We start from the raw sequence: 17,662 nt of genomic DNA on the forward strand, positions 1-17,662 counted from the left end.
TGATTTCACTATTCTCTTCCTCTTTATATACTTATAGAAACTTCTGGTGTCAGTATTTCTGTTTTCACTTCGCTTTCTTTTATAGTCTATTTTAGCATTTTTGGTATTGTATTTTGTCACCTTTTGTTGGTGTTTGAAGTTCTGCAATCTTCCACGCCGCCACAAACTTCTACAGTATAATATGCCCTTGTTTTTGTCCTTATGCTTGATTTCCTTATTAAGCAATGGATGATTTTTCACCATTTTGCATTTCTTCTTCCTCTTAGGAATATATCTTAGTTGAGATGTCTTTAATATCACCCTAAAAAACTACCACTGTTCTTCTACTGTGCTCCACTTTAAGACTCTTGCCCAGTCCACTTGGGTCAACTACTTCCTGAGGTCTGTATAATTACCCTTGTCCAATGCTTAAACTGGAGTATGTGATTCTGTCCTCACACTTCCAATCTGACTTTGAAATTCTATCATGGTGTAATCATTCATTTCAAGTACATCCTTAATTACCAGGCAATTAATCAATCCTTCCTCATTAGATAATATCAGATTTAAAGTAACTAGTTCTGTGGTTGGCTCCATAACGTGCTGCTCTAAGAAACAGTGCCTCATGCACTCTATGAACCCTTCCCCAAAGTTACCCTTGTCAAGTTGCTTAATCCAGTCAACATGCATGTCAAAATCACCCACAGTTACTGTTGTATCCTTTTCACAAACCCTCCCCATTTCCTGATTTATACTGTACCCCACTTCTAAAGTATTGTTCGGGGGGGTGGGGGGGCCTGTGAATTACTCCTAGCCATTTGTTTCTTTCCTTGCTTCTTATTTCTACCCAGACTGACTCAACATTTGATCTCCAGTGGCAATATCATTTCTGAATACAGCCTTGAAGTGATCTTTAACCATTAGCGCAATGCCACCTCTTAAGCTTCATCATCTGTCCTTCTGGAATACTGAATATCCTTGGACATTCAACTCCCAACCCTGATTCTCTTCTAATAATGTTCTAGTAATGCCCACAAGGTCATATCCATTTGCCAATATTTGTACTATCATCTCATCAACTTTGTTTCGAATACTGCGTGCATTTAGGTATAAGTTCTTTAAATACTTTTCTGATTTGTCTTTTTCTCTCTCTGTCCTTATTTCTGATAACATTGAACCTTATCCTTAATATATATTCCAGATTTCGGTGCACATTTTCTCTTTCTGTGTTTCCTCCTCCTGCAACATTGTTTTTCCATTGTTTAATCTGGTGACTTCCACGTTCTGCCCATTTACTGTCCTGCCACTTTGGATCCTACCCCCTGCCTTATTCAGAAAAGAGAATAGTTGAAAGCTGTTGAATGAAGGGAAGAGGGCCAGGTGGGGCAGATTAGAAGGCCAGGAATAGTCTAAAACTTAAAAGAGGTTAAATGGCAAAGATGTCATAGGACAAAAGAATGGTCTAAGGTTAATTACAGTATTCATAATAAAGTGTTGGTCCAGATTATGCATTAATAGCAGAATAAAGGCTAGCGCTGTCTCAATGCAAAATATGAGATGAGAAAATAAACTGAATAAACCGGGATTTGGTGGGGAGGGGAAGGGGAGTTACAATGGAGAAAAGGTTACATGGTGCAAAATGGTCTCCATGCATTTATCATGGCTAGTCCCCCTAAACTCAACATTCTAGGACTGTGGGAGCAAACTGGAGCACTTGGTGTAAACTCAAACCGACACGGGGAGAGCGTGCAAGCTTCACACATACAGTCGCCTAAGTCCAGAATCGAACACAGGTCCCTGGTACAGCAATGCTAATGATAGTGCTACTGCTACATCCAATCTTACCAAGAATCTGTGAATATCTCCCTTAAAATTATTCAAAGTCTCTCTTTCCACTGGAGTTTCAAAGATTCACAGACATCTGTGAGAGAAAAAAATATTCTTCTGCTTTCTGCTTGAAATGGAAGGCTATGTATTTTCAAATAATGACCCCCAGTTCTAGATTCTGTCACAAGATTAAATAAACTCTGCACGAACATTGGAGGATTTTAGCTCTAAAAGGTCTGAGGTCAAAATTTTGACTCTTTAACACTAAGGTCAGCCATTTTGCTTGATCTGAAATAGGGTTTGAATAACAAGTATTTATGAATCAAATGTAGTTTATTAGCAACATTTTACATATGCTTAACACAATGTAGTGAGGGCAACAGTAAAGATATTCCTCTTAAATTCCCCATAGTCACTGATGTAGCCAGCACAGACAATGCCTTTTCTTCTCTGTCCATGAAGTAGAAGGGTCATGCACTGGGTGCCATTGCAACAATATGCCAACAAGAATTACTATTTTGAAATTTTATCTTCGCTGCTCATTATTCCACCATGTTTATTTGAAAGCAATCCATTTATTTAGATGCAAATTATTTCACATCATCACACCTCAAAATTAGAGTCATCTTACTTTTAAGTTTATTTATTGGTGTCATATGTGGACACACATTAGCACTGCAATGAAGTTTATTGTGAAAATCTCTTAGTTGCCACACTCAGGTGACTTTTTGGGTACACTGAGGGAGAATTTAGCATGGCCAATGTACCTCACCCCATGTATTTATCCTAGCAAGTCCCCCTGACACTAAGGGGCAATTTAGCATGACCAATCCATCTAACCCTCACATCTTTGGACTGTGGAAGTAAACCAGAGCATCCAAAGGAAAGCCATGCAGATATGGGAAGAATATGCAGCCTCCACACAGACAGTGACCCAGGCCAGGATTCGATCCTGGGTCCCTGGCGTTTTGAGACAGCAGTGCTAAACAGTCTGTCACCATTTTGACTAAAGACAACAGTTTACTTATTTTGTGGCTGGTTCCTTTGCTGTTTACATTCAATTGTGGAAAAAAATACTTATTTCCTTTAGATACAAACAAAGTCATATCGTCTTGTCAAAAATACATCATACCATAATGTCAAGGTTCGTGAACAATTGCTGCCAAGATGGAAAAATTGAATGTGAAGTGTGTAAAGCAACAACATTTCAACAAAGTACATTAAGATTCAAGTTTTTGTATCATTTAAATATTGGCTTTTAAATGTAAGGAGCTTTGTAATTGGATATTGGATGCTACTTCATTGCACATTTTGTTCTGATAGCATCTCGAGTCACATTAATTTTAGGAACGAGTTTGGAAAGGACTTAGCACCAAAATACTGAGACACTAATATTGCCTCTAATGAACAATAAGAGCTGAAGATTGCAGTTAATGTATCCAGGGTGCTTCTGTTGATATAACTGTCATGTATCTGAATGCAGAGTGAGAGGAAACATTCGGCAGTTTAAACCCCAACGTTCTGAGTTGTGCCTGCAATGTTAAAATGCTGTTAGGCGCAGGCTGAGACTAAATATGCAACATGATTCATCACCTTTACTTTAACTCAACATTTCTTGTTATGAATCTATTCACATTACAGAGGCACTGTCAGGCTTATTTAAAACGGAGAGAGACAAAACGCAAGAAATTACAGGCAAGTTATACGGACATTTCTGACAGAGGACAAGCTGGATTACATGATTTGAGTTGTTATCGCAAGGCACTTGGAAAAATTTAAGGCGGTTAGTCAGATTCAACATGGTTTTGTGTCAGCAAAATCATGGTTAAATAATTGATTGAAGTTACTTGAAGGATTAACGTGAACTGTGGATAAGGGAGAACAGGTGGATGTATCCTACTTAGATATCGACAAGTATTTCATAGGTGCCACATCAAAGGTTATTTCGTAAATTCAAAGCTCATGCTCTAGTGTATATTACATTGTCATTGATGGATGATTGGCTAGCTAACAGGAAACAAAGTGTTGGCATGAATCAATCTTTTTCTGGCCTGCAGGATCTGACGCGTGGTGTGCTATAGGGAGCAGTGCATCGGCCTCAAATTTTTACAATTTTCATAATTAACTTGGATGACGGCAGTGAAGATGTGGTGGCAAAATTTGCTGATGAGACCAAGATAGGTAGAAAAGTAAATTGTGAGGAGGATGCAAGCAGTTACAGGAGGACATGGATAGTTTGAGTGAGCAAAGATATGAAAATAGATTATAACTTGGGTGAGAGTGAAGTTATCTATTTTGGTGGGAAGAAAAAAAAGTTATCTTAATCGTGAGAGCTTGCACAAATCCGAGTTTCAGAGGGATCCAGATGCATTCGAAACAGTTCAAAGAAGGTTTACTAGACTAATACATGGAATGGGTAGAGGTTAGAGAAGTTAGATTTCTGTCTATTAGTGTTTAAAAGAGTAAAGATGTGACTTGATCTTAACTTTTGATATCCTGAGGGGTAATCAAAGGGCAGATCTGGAGAGGATGTTTTCTCTTGTCAGAGAATCTACATCTAGGCGTCGGTCTTAAACCATGAGATAAAGAATAGGAGTCTTCCTTTTCTCAGAGGATTATGAGTCTCTGAAACTCTTTCTTAAGTGGCTGTGGAAATAGAATATATGTAATGTATATTTAGACAGATTATCGATTAACGGACAGATGAATTTTTGTTGGAGGATCTTCAGGAATGTTTGGTTGAAGTTACAATCAGATTAGCCATGACCTTGTTGAATGATGGGGCTGGGTCCAGTTTCTTACACCTGTTCCTTTCTTATTTGGTTGAATGTCAAGAGTGACCATTACAGTCAAGGAATAAACTAAGGCTAGAGCTATGCCTAATGAATAAACTTTCCCTTGCTCTCAAGTTGCAACCTCCTCCCACTCTAGTCAGCCATTTCAAAGTGCACTGATAAGTCTCTCCTACTCTTTCATCTCTCCGTAATCAAACATGGAGTCATCTTCACCATCGACATTGCAATGCCCTCACCATACGTATCAGAGCTTATGGACAAAGTGTCGATAGCCATTCGCTGGTCCATCCCTCAGGACAATGCCTTGATTAATCAGAGCCAAAGTTCCTGGTATATACTGTAAGCAATGTTTGGCAGTTAACTGTCATTCACCATTAAGTGGCACGTTTGGAATGTCAATGCCACTGCTACATTGGATTGAAATACAAGCAATCAGCACACTCTTCACCAAGTTGCTGTTTTGCCTGACATTGATATTCTCGTGAAGTGTCCATGTACATCTTTGACAAAATGTTCCTTTTTTAAAAAAAAGGTACTGCGATTACTTTTTGGTAATCTTATATACATTGATTTCTTTTTCTGCGATTCTGTAAACAATTTCTGAATTAAAATACAGTGGAATGAGCTTTTCATGAAATTCGATGGCTCCCATGCTCGGACGCATTTTTGAAGCTAAATAAATAATGGTATTGTGATTGCTCAAGTGCAGCAATGTATTTACTAGCAAATTGAATTCGTATGATTTGTAGACAATATCGGAACCCAGGATGTAGTCGTAATCGGAAGGAAATTGACCATGGTTTATTCCCCAAGAGAGTGCAGAGACTTTTGCAAATTGCAGATTGGCAGAGGGGATGTTGCTGGTGACGTTGTATTCTATTTGACTAAGGACATTTGGTTGGTCTGTCAATGTCACATCTCCACCTGGTAAAAGAAGGCCAAACATCAATAAAATCGTTAGACATGATCACAATGCAAAAAGAATAAATGTAGCAAAAAAAAGCTTCTGGAACTATGTGTATTAACACATTGAGCAATATGATGAGCATAATTATGCAATTATATTGATGCGACAATCTGGATGATGTCAGCAAATCGGTGATTAAGCTTAATGCAGACCATCTTTGACATTGCACTGTGGTTCTGTAATTAAAACCAAAATGCCCCAGCCAACTTGCACGTCTCTCAGCCCACCCACACATCAGTTATGTCAACATTCAACAAGATCATTTAATTGTTGAAAATGATACTGGGGGAAGCAAAAAAAAATCTGCCCTGATCCACAATGCTCTTTTACATCGCTGCTAAAGATATCCACTTCACCACACAATTGGACACGTCTTAAGGTAACAATTACTCTTAAGCTCTCTGCTTCTCTCGGCCTGTGTCACTTACTGAACTATGCATTCCGATATGTTATCACATGCATCATTTTGCAAAAGTGTTCTTTCATATTGGCCTCCTCCATTTGACTTTAGCGCCTTCTTACATTTTCTCCTCAGTAAAGTTCTGGTATTAGGATGCAAATAATTAAGCAGAGTCTCAGAATTAAAGATATTTTAATTGTTACATCAGCCACTTCATAATTAGAGTTGGGCTAAACACATTTTGATTTGATTTGATTTATTATTGTCACATGTATTAACACACAGTGAAAAGTATTATTTCTTGCGTGCTATACAGATAAAGTTCATAGAGATGGAAACGAGAGAGTACAGCATGTATTGTTACAGTCATAGCTAAGATGTAGAAAAAGATCAACTTGATTCGAGGTAGTCCATTCAAAAGTTTGATGGTAGCAGGGAAGAAGTCCCTTGAGAAGTTCTTGAGTCCGTTGTTATGTGACCTCAGAATTTTGCATCTTTTTCCCAATGGAAGAAGGTAGAAGAGAAAATGTCTGGGGTGCACGGGGTCCTTAATTTTGCTGGCTGCTTTGCCCAGGCAGCAGGAAGTGTAGACACAGTCAACGGATGGGAGGTTGGTTTGCGTGATGTATTCGGCTACATTCACGACCTTTTGTACTTTCTTGTGGTCTTGACCAGAAGCCATAGCAAGCTGTGATAGAGCCAGAAAGAATGCTTCCTATATAAAAAATGGTGAGACTTATAGCTCACATGCCAAATTTTCTTAGTCTTCTGAGAAAGTAGAGGCGTTGGTGGGCTTTCTTAATTATAGTGTCAGCATGGTGGTGGGGGGGGGGTGCGTTGTTGGGTGGTGGGTGTAATCAGGTCAGGTTATTGGTGATCTGGACACCTAAAAACTTGAAGCTCTCTACCATTTCTACTTTTGATTTGATCATGGAGTGAGTCACTGATATGTCAGGAAATAGTAGCATAGCAACAGTGCCACTGGACCAGTCCCTCAAAATCAAGGCTGGAGATATAAGTTCATAGTGGATTGTGAAATCTAAATTGGTTAATAAAGTCTGAAATATATAGCTTTAGATACAGAAACTGGGAAAAATTGATCAAATGTTGAAAGCCCCACTTTATTTACTAATTAAAGGAAATTGAGGAAAACTGATCCCATCCTTACATGTGACTCCTAATTTGTAACTACCGTCTGAAATCGTTAAGCAAACTATTCAATGCAAGGGTAATTAGCATTGGTAAACCAATATCAGCAAGGGAAATGTTGAAGCATTAGACCAAAACTGTGCTCAGCAAATAAACTCCGAAAGTGAGTCATATTTTATAGGAGAAAAATGAACGTCGATTCTTTCTCCACAGATGCTACAAGACCAGCTACGTTTTTCCGGAATTTTCTGTTTTTAGTTCAAGGAAACATTCTTTTGATAATAACCAGTGTGGGTCATAAGGAGAAGTTGATGGCACAGTGATATTATCGCTGGACTAATAATCCAGCCCAACACTTACTATTTAGTTTAATTTAGTTGATAGTTTAACAAGTGGACTTACATTAACATTGCAATGAAGTTCCTGTGAAAATCCCCTAGGTGCTACACTCTGGTGCCTGCTTGGGTACACTGAGGGAGAATTTCACATGATCGATGCATCTAATCAACACACCTTTCAGAAGCCGGAGCACCTGGAAGAAACCTACACAGACACAAGGAGAATGTGCAGACTCCACACAGACAGTAACCCGAGGTTGGGATTCCAACCCCGGTCCCTGGCATCTGAGACAGCAGTATTAACCACTGTGTCACCACATGGCCCACACTCTTACAGCCACCTGAAATGTGTCAAATTGGACATACTACCCAGCATTGTCCTAGGCACCAGAAATGACTACAGCAAACCCAGCGCTGTTAACGCAGCAACATCCTTCTTACATCTGGGGGCTTGTGCCAAAATTGGGATATCTGTCTCACAGACTAGTCAAGCAATAGCCTGATGTAGTTGTACTCAAAGAATGATTTCTCACAGATAATTTCCCAAACATCATCACCATTCCAGGCCATACTCTTACGCCTTTTCCCAATCAGGCCAATTAACCCCCGACCCCGCCTTTACAACAGTCTAACCTAGAGTATCGGTGAAGAAGGTATCGGCAGCAGCGCTATGAAAGGACACTTAGTCAGCAATAGCTTGCACACAAAATCACAAATTGGGTTCTGTCAGCATCATTCAGTGCCTGATATCATTATAACCTTAGCTCAAAAATAGGGGGAAAAAAAGCTGAATGCCAGAAATGAGGTGAAGTGACTGTTGACAACAAAACAACATTTGACACAGTATGGCATCAAGGAGCACTATTAACACTGAAGTGAATTGGAATGAGCGGGAAATTATTATCGCTTGCAGTCATACTTGGCATTGCTGTGACAGATGAAGTTGTGGGGGAGGGTGGATGGGAGTGACGTAAAATGGAGAAAAAAAGTGAAGCAAGGGGGAGAAAGGGTAAGGAAAGGGGAGATAAAATGTATCTCTGTGTGTTTATTTGTGTGTGCTGTTCGTCTGTTTGCATGTATGCCTGTTTGTGTGTTTGTGTCTTTGTCCACATGTGTGTATGTGCTTGTGTGGCTGAATTGATTGGCATACACAGTGTGCAATTTTACTGAATGTGCAAATTATGTGGGAGAGTGGGCAGAAAGGAGGATGGGAAAAACCTGCAGAACCACAGAGTCAAATTGGGTGAGCGAGTAAAAATATGAGGGTTTGAAGTTTCCCATTGATGATGTGAGATTGGGAAATATTTGCAGAGGAGGACCAGTGTCGCAGAAAACTGACGTGCAGGTACAGCAAACCATGACGAAGAACATTCATTCTGTTTAGAAAAGGACTGTAGAGTAAGAGTAAAGACATTTGATGACAATCATAGTCAAACAATCAAGGATAATAATGTGACTACACCTACAGTATTCCGTGCAGATTTGCTCTCCTGCAAAGGCATGTTGTCCAAAAGGGAGTGTCACGGAGGTTCACTAGGCTGGTTCCTAAGTTATGGTCACTGTGTCGCAGGGGAGGTGTGTGGACAGTGACTGCATTCTCTGGTCCTCAGTCGAAGTGCAGTGATCTACTTCAAATGTGCGCAGCAACTTACCTTGACAGGTGCTTCGTGTGAAATCGATTTTCCTGTTGGAGAATTTTAAACATGTTTTATCATCTTGGAAGGAGTGTTTGATCATTTGGGCAATGAGGAGTATTTTCAAAGACAAGGGTTATTTGAAGTCCTCTCCCTAATAAACAATGAAATGTTTCGGCATGACCAGCGTTAACAACTGATGTCGATCCAATTAGTGAAATTAATGACAACATGACGTGTGCTGGAAACTGGAGAAAGGCGTGAAGTATATTGAACTTTGGAGCAAGAACCAAACCGCCGAATCTCATAACTGTTCCTCTATCCGATGGAGCATCTTCTTGTACCCTGTCCCTCTCCGATACAGAATCGGGCACAATGGACCTGATTGAATGCGATCACTTGACAAGTTATCTTCGAGTGCTCTTTCTAAACCCGCCGCATTGCCAACAGGAAGGACACTCGCATCAATCAAATGGAAACATGGCCATCTTTATCGTCCGCTCCAAATTATTCAGTATTCAAACATTATGAGCACCAAACATCAACACTGCGTGCGCCCCACTTTAGACAACCAATTTCCACCCCAAAATCAAATCCAGAACGGATGAGGGAAAGAATGCATAATACATTTTCCCTTCGGTATCTTGTCTGCTTTCTTGCATCTTTGTAAAAATTTTCCACCAGAGCATAATATTATTAGCATCCATTACACTTAATGCGCCAAACGCAACTGATGGCTTTAGTAAAACAATCATCCATTTCCATCCCAGCAAAATGTTCATCACCTCATGGTATCTAACACGATGGCCAATCACTGCCTCAACTAACGGCTGAAGAAAACAACGACTGTAATTATCAACAAAGATACATGTTTCACTCCTCAATGTTCAGTCAGAAAAGAGCTGCCCCGGATGTTGTGAAAATACCAGCGTGAATACTTTAGGCAATTTCTGAGCGGTATGTCACACATCAAACCGATCAAAAATCAATTCAAATAATTCAGCAGGATTTCGATTGGACATTCCCAAATCAGAAGCATCCCGATTGAGATTAATCTTCTCACAGGGAAAAGGAAAGCGATCTCCAAACTGGCAGCTGGTGTGCCTGAGTCTTAAAACGCTGCAGGTGATTCGATGTTTGCTTGTTATTAACTAGAGGACCCCGTGACTTTGAAATCTTCTCTTTGAACAGTACATTTTGATACTAAATAAATCAATACTTGAGGTGCAGAACGTGAAAAAGTAAGGACATCACTATAGGACGAAATTATAATAATGCACCATCGCGGTAACTTCTATCTCTCACACATACAAAAACTAGAGTGTAAAATAGTTAACTCACCAAGCAGGATCGCAAGAATTCCCACCATACCAGTGCCTGCACCCAATTCAATTACCTTCTTCCCAGTAAAAATAATTTTCTCTTTCTCAAAGTAACGACAGAGGACCCGGCACTGAAACAATATGTTGAGCACGCATGAGAATTTATTAACCTGCAACATTTCATAGCATTGAAGTTTCAACATGATTTAAGAGAGGGAGTACCAGTAAATAGCACGAAGGGACATATACACGCAACAATAACTGACAGGTAAGATGCAATTGAAAGCACAAACATTCCGGAAGTAGAAAATGGAACACAGGATTTTTAAAATGCCTTCTGATCTGCACATGGTGCTGAATAGGGCATAATTCATTACAGGGAGGATATTACTCTAACACATGGTGACAGGCAGCAGTTACTGATTTCCATTGAGAATACATCAGCCTGCATATCGAGACACAGAGAGAAAACATAGATTGAAAGGTGCCATGAAGTTTGCAAAGACAGCACAATCCGGCTTAGCCATTGCAGCACAGCACACGATGAGAGAACAACATGAACTAGATTCGGTGCGGTAAGGGAATTGTACAATGATCAAGAGAAATTAAATGTCTCAGCTGCGAGATGCTTAACTACTGTGAGCAGAAAGAGTTCAGGATCCAGTGGAACAGAAGGGATGATCGTCCTGCAAAAGTGAAAGCTAGCATTAGGAAGAATTCACCGAGCACTTGGTTGACAAAATATATAGTCCCAGAATGGAAAAAAAATCCAAACTATATTTGCTTGGTATCTAGATTACAGTGGGATGGCACAGTGGTTAGCACTATTGTCTCACAATGTCAGGGACCTGGGTTCGATTCCCAGCTTGGGTCACTGTCTGTTGGAGTTGTACGTTCTCCCCGTGTCTGTATGGGTTTTGTCCGGGTGCCTCGGTTTCTTCCCACAGTCCAAAGATGCGTGAGTTAGGTGGATTGGCCATGCTAAATTACCTTTTAGTATTAGGGGGGCTAGTTCAGGTAAATGCATGGGGTTATGGGGATAGGGCTTGGGTGGGAACGTGGCCGGTGCAGATCCGATGGGCCTAATGACTTCCTTCTGTGCTGTAGGAATTCTATGATTCATACAGAATAAAATTTGGCAGAAAAGAAGTGACTTGTGCTAAATGCCAGAATTTCACCGCAGCAAAGAATAAAACAGAATACAAAAAATGTGCTGGATAACGGGAAGTGGAAAAAAAAGCAAAGCTGCCCAGTAGGGGGAAAAAAATCAACACTCTGGGCAGTGCTATTTGAATACTTCGAAATTATGACATTGACTAAAGTGATAGCATTGGAGCAGTGGTCGCCCAGCCAACAGTCATGCAGTATACTCAATCTGGATTCGCTAAACAATTCCAAAAGATAACTGGATACATTTGTCAAATCACTGCGTACCGAGAGATGTGGGATATTCATTAATATACCTGAAGGTCTTAGTTATCTCTGGGGAATCTTTCCAATAACTTTGGATCTTGGAGAGGATTTAACGAAGATATTTTGTCCTAGATTTGTATGAGATGGATCTGCCTTTTCCAGGCGATTAAACAGGTGTTCCTGAGGGCTGTAAGTGTTGCTGCCCAGAAGCAAAGATAAACAGGTGAACCGAAGAGAATTGAAATGCTGTTCCTCTAATCTCTCCGTATTTCGAAATGGGTTAAATTTTAAAGATAGTCCAACAACTGAATCGACAGTCGCTGAAAGATTTAACTGAGCGAAACGGGAGAGAAAGTGATTCATTCTGCTGAAAGTTACTGGGATTCTTTGAGGAGGTAGCCTTCAGAAAACAATATATCAGCAATTTGAAAAGCGACTTGTGGTAAGGGTGACATGCTGGAGGAACGCTTGAATCATAATTCAGAAACTCTGACTCATAAAACTGCCAGTCTCATGTGGTCTAATTGATAAAGAGCAATTATTATGATTGGGGATTACTCCACAATCACTGTATGCCTACTGTCATAATCATATTTTTCGAGATAACATAAAGGCATAGATTCATAGACGTTTGCAGCATGGAAACAGGCCCTTCGGCCTAACTTGTCCATGCCACCCTTTTTTCTTAAACCCCTAAGCTTGTCCCAATTGCCCGCATTTGGTCCATATCCCTCTGTACCCATCTTACCCATGTAACTGTCTAAATGCTTTTTAAAAGACAAAATTGTACCTGCCTTGAATACAAGCTCTGGCAGCTTGTTCCAGACACTCACCACTCTCTGTGAGAGAAAAAAAAATGCCTCGCTGGATCCTTTTCTATCTCTCCTCTATCACCTTCAACCTATGCCCTCTAGTTTTAGACTCACCTACCATTGGGAAAAGATATTGACAATCTAGCTGATCTATGCCCCTCATTATTTTATAGACCTCAATAAGATCACTCCTCAGCTTCCTATGCTCCAGACAAAAAAGTCCCAGTCCATCCAGCTTCTCCTTATAATGCAAAAAAATCAAGTCCCAGTAGCATCCTAATTAGTTTTTTCTGCACTCTTTCTAGTTTAATAATATCCTTTCTATAATAGGGTGACCAAAACTGTGCACAGTATTCAAAGTGTGGCCTTACCAATTTCTTGTAGAACTTCAACAAGACATCCCAAATCCTGTATTCAATGTTCTGACTAATGAAACCAAGCATGCTAAATACATTCTTTACCACTCTTTCAACGTGTGACTCCACTTTCAAAGAGCTATGAAACTGTATCCCTAGATCTCTTTATTCTGTAACTCTCCCCAATGCCCTTCCATTAACTGAGTAAGTCCTGACCTGGTTCAAACTGCCAAAATGCATCACCTCACATTTATTTAAATTAAACTCCATCTGCCATTCATCAGCCCACTGGCCCAATTAATTAAGATCCCATTTCAATCTGAGATAACTTTCTTCACTGTCCACTATGCCACCAATCTTGTGTCACCTGCAAAACTTGCTAACCATGCCTCCAATATTCTCAACCAAATCATTATATAAATGACAAATAACAGTGGACTTGGCACCGATCCCTGAGGCACACTGGTGGTCACAGACCTCCAGTTTGAAAAACAATCTTCTATAACCACCCTCTGTCTTCTGTCATCAAGACAATTTTGTATCCATTTAGCCACCTCAACCTGGATCCCGTGAGATTTAACCTTATGCAACAACCTACCATCAGGTACTTTGTCAAAGGCCTTGCTAAAGTCCATGTAGACAACATCAGCTGCACTGCCCACACCCACCTGCTTGGTTACCCTTCAAAAAACTCAATCAAATTTGTGAGACAAGATTTTCAACTCACAAAACCATGCTGACTGTCCCTAATCTATCCTTGCATGTCTAAATGCCTATAGATCCTGTCTCTCAAAATGCCTTCCAACAACTTACACACAACAGAAATGAGGCTCACTGGTCTGTAGCTCCCAAGCTTTTCCCTGCAGCCCTTTTTAAACAAAGGCACAACATTTGCCATCTTCCAATCTTCAGGCATCTCATCTGTGAATATCAATGATACAAATATATCTACTAGGGGAACTACAATTTCTTCTCTGGCCACCCACAATGTCCTGGGATACACTTCATCATGTCCCAGGGATTTATCTACCTTGATGCAATTTAAGACTTCCAGCACCTCCTTCTCTGTTATATGTGCACTCCTCAAGATATCACAATTTATTTCTCCAAGTTCCCTAACATCCATGCTTTTCTCAACAGTGATGAGAAATATCCACTTAAGATCTCCCCACCTCGTGTGGAACCGCACATAGATGAACTTCTTGATCCTTGATAGGCTTTATTCTCTCTCTAGTTACTCTTTTGACCTTGGTATTTGTCATACATCCATTCATAAATTTTATTGTGCATTCATATCAAATCCCCTGCATTAGGGCGGCAGTGTGGTACATGGTTAGCACTGTGCCAGTTCGATATCAGTCTTGCTGGGCTGTCTGTGTAAAGTTCTTTTTTAAAAGTCACAAGTAAGTTTACATTAACATTGCCATGAAGTTACTGTGAAAATCCCCTAGTTGCTACACTCCTGCATCTGTTCAGATACACTAAGGGAGAATTTAACATCACCAGTCCACCTAACCAGCACATTTTTCGAATTGTAGGAGCAAACTGGAGCAACCGGAGAAAACCCATACAGACACGGGGTGAATGTGCAAACTCCACACAGTCAGTGACCCAAGCCGGAAATCAAGTCCAGGTTCCTGGTGTTGTAAGGCAGCAGTGCAAATCACAGTTCCACTGAGCCATCCATTCTTCCTGTGGCTGAACAGCAAAAATGTTTGGAGCTTAAGATGATAGGGCAGGGGTTGAGTAAGATATTCTGCTGGACAATCAGTGCTGACTCTATGGGCCGAATCTATGACTCTACTATTCTAAGAACCAACAAAAAGATAGATGAATGTTTTATTTTGTTTTTTTTCAGGGGAAGACAGAAGCTTTAACAAATCGTGGAACTTACAGGTTCCCAGATAAGCATTGCTACGCCAATGTTTTTGCTGAAGTCCCGAGTAATCCACATTTCATGTCCGCAGAACTGGAAGCGACTGCTTAATTTGTCCTTTTCTTCCTTGAGGTTAGGGTAGGTGCGATGGCTCTTTTCAAGCTGAGTATCCATTTTCTGTTGGGAATTTCTTACGTACCAGTCTGATCTCCAGTTACTCTTCCTTTTATCCTGTGAGTTTACTCCAGAACTGAAACTGGCTCTGTTTCAGCTGATCTACCTGCAGTTCAACTGACAAAAAGTGGATCTGAACAAGAAAACAAAGATTAACATTTGATCACTATTTTTCTATACCAAATAAAGTGCTAAAAACTCATCAAAGTATTGTGTTTGAGATGTTGAAGGTTAGACATTACTAATGTGAGCGAAGAAATTCAGATCAGAACAAAAACAAAAAAAGCTGGAGAATTTCAGCAGGTCTGAGAAACTCAGGTAACAAGCAACCTAAAGTATCAACTTTTAGAGTCATAGAGGTTTACACCATGGAAACAAGCTCTTTGGTCCAATTTGTTCACGCACCCTTTTTTAACCACTAACTTAGTCCCAATTTCCTGCATTTGGCCCATATCTCTTTGTACCAAGTTTACCCATATAACTGTCTAAGTGCTTTTTAAAACACAAAATTGTACCCGCCTCTACTACTACCTCTGGCAACATGTTCCAGACACTCACCACTCTCGGTGTGAAATAGTTGCCTCTCTGGAGTCTTTTGTATATCTCCCTTAAACCTTAAACCTCTGCCCTCTAGTTTAAGATTCCCCTAGCTTTGGGAAAATATTTTGACTATCCAGCAGATCTCTGTCCCTCATTATTTTATAGACCTCTATTAGATTGCCTCTTAGTCTCCTATGCTCCAGGAGAAAATATCCCAGTCTCTCCAGCTTCTCCTTATAACTCAAACCATCAACTCCCACTAGCATCCTAGCAAACTTTTTCTGCAATATTTCTAGTTTAATAATATCCATTTTATAGTAGGGTGACCAGAACTGTACACAGTATTCCAAATGTGGAGTTAACATTGTCTTGTACAAGTTCAACAAGACATCGCAGCTCCTGTATCCAATATTCTGAACAGTGAAACTAAGCATGCCAAATGTCTTCTTCACCATTCTGTAGAACCGTGACTCCACATTCAAGTCAATACGAACCATTAGCCCTAGTTCTCATCATTCTATAATGTGTTCCCAACACCATGTCATTAACTGAGTAAGTCCTGACCTGGTTTGATCTTTCAAAATGCATCACCTCGCATTTACCTAAATTAAACTCCATCTGCCATTCATCAGCCCACTGGCCCAATTGATCAAGATCCTGTTACAATCCTAGATAACCCTCTTCACTATCCACTATGCCACCAATCTTGGTATCATCCGCAAACTTACTGACTATGCTTCTTAAAATCTTATCCAAATTATTACTATAAATGAGAAATAACAATACACCTAACACCAATCCCTTAGCCATACCACTGGTCACAGGCCTCCAGTTTGAAATGCAACCCTCTACAGCCAAGCTCTGTCTTCTGTTATTGAGTCAATTTTGTATCCATTTGACTACCTCACTCAAGATTATTTCTACTCTTACACCCTCTATACTCTTCAAGGGATCCATTTGATGCCAGCTGCCTATGCATGTCATGTGCCTCCTCCTTCTTCTTGACCAGGACAACAACATCCAGAATAATCCAGGATTCCCTACTTTTACCAGACACAATTTAATGTGCTCTCTTCACTCTAAAAGGGAAGTGCTTACCCTGAACCCTGTTAATACTCTTTTGAAAGCCTCCCACTTATCAGCCATCCCTTTGCCTTCCAACAAATACATTCAATCAACTTTTGAAAGTTCCTGTCTAATACCATCAAAATCGGCCTGCCCCAATTTAGAATTCTGACTTTTGGGCCAGACCTATCGTTCTCCATGGCTTTCTTAAAATTAATGGAATTATGGTCACTGGTCCCACAGTGATCCCTCACAAACATTTGTGTCACCGGTCCTTCCTTATTTCCCAAAAGGAAGTCAAGTTTTACCCTCTCTTTAGTCGGGCCATCCACATTCTGAATGAGAAATTCCTCCTGAATACATTCAACAACTTTCTCTCCATCCAAGCCTCCAATACTATAGCTATCGTAGTCAATATGGGGAAAGTTAAGGTCCCCCATTACAACCAGCCTATTTTTCTTGGAGCTATCTGTAATCTCCTTCCATAGTTGCTCCTCAAGTTCCCACTGACTATTTGTGGGCTTATAGTGCAATCCTATCAAAGTAATTTCCCTTTCTTATTTCTTAGTTCCACCCATATAGACTCAGTGGGTAGACCCTCAGAAATACCTCCTGTTCAATCTTTTCCATTTCATCTTGAACATTGAGCTGCCAGCCCTGTCCCTCCCTTAGCCATGTTTCAGTAATAGCTATAACATCCCAGTCGCAAGTATCCAGCCATGCTCTGAGTTCATCTGCCTTGCCCTTCAGGTCTCTTGCATTGAAATAAATACAGTTTAATCTGGACTTGCCTTGTTCCCTGCCCTGCTTTTGCCTGATCTGTCTCATACTAGGATTACTGACACTGCCTTTAATACTTAATGTACTCTCCTTAATATCCATGCTACCCTCAACATTTTCTTCTGTCTCTTCACTGCTTTAGGTCTCACCCCCATGCCAAACTAGTTTAAACCCTCCAGCGTGGCTGTAGCAAATCTCCTCATCAGAATATCAGACCCCCTCCAGTTCAGATGTA

At 40.3% G+C, this 17,662-nt stretch overlaps 1 protein-coding gene across 1 annotated transcript; it reads right to left on the reverse strand.

Annotated features, from left to right (window-relative positions):
- Positions 1-3,600: 3,600 nt before the first annotated feature.
- LOC145353694 (EEF1A lysine methyltransferase 3-like) lies at positions 3,601-15,042 on the reverse strand. The gene is made up of 4 exons (XM_080204464.1): positions 14,887-15,042; positions 10,431-10,542; positions 5,148-5,525; positions 3,601-3,671 (listed from the first exon to the last, which is right to left on the reverse strand). The coding sequence occupies exons 1-4, from the start codon at positions 15,040-15,042 to the stop codon at positions 3,601-3,603; spliced, it is 717 nt and encodes a 238-aa protein (XP_080060590.1).
- Between the last annotated feature and the right edge of the window lie 2,620 nt (positions 15,043-17,662).

This window comes from Carcharhinus amblyrhynchos, chromosome 16, assembly GCF_965287045.1.
Source record: "Carcharhinus amblyrhynchos chromosome 16, sCarAmb.v2.hapA, whole genome shotgun sequence".
NCBI lineage: Eukaryota > Metazoa > Chordata > Chondrichthyes > Carcharhiniformes > Carcharhinidae > Carcharhinus > Carcharhinus amblyrhynchos.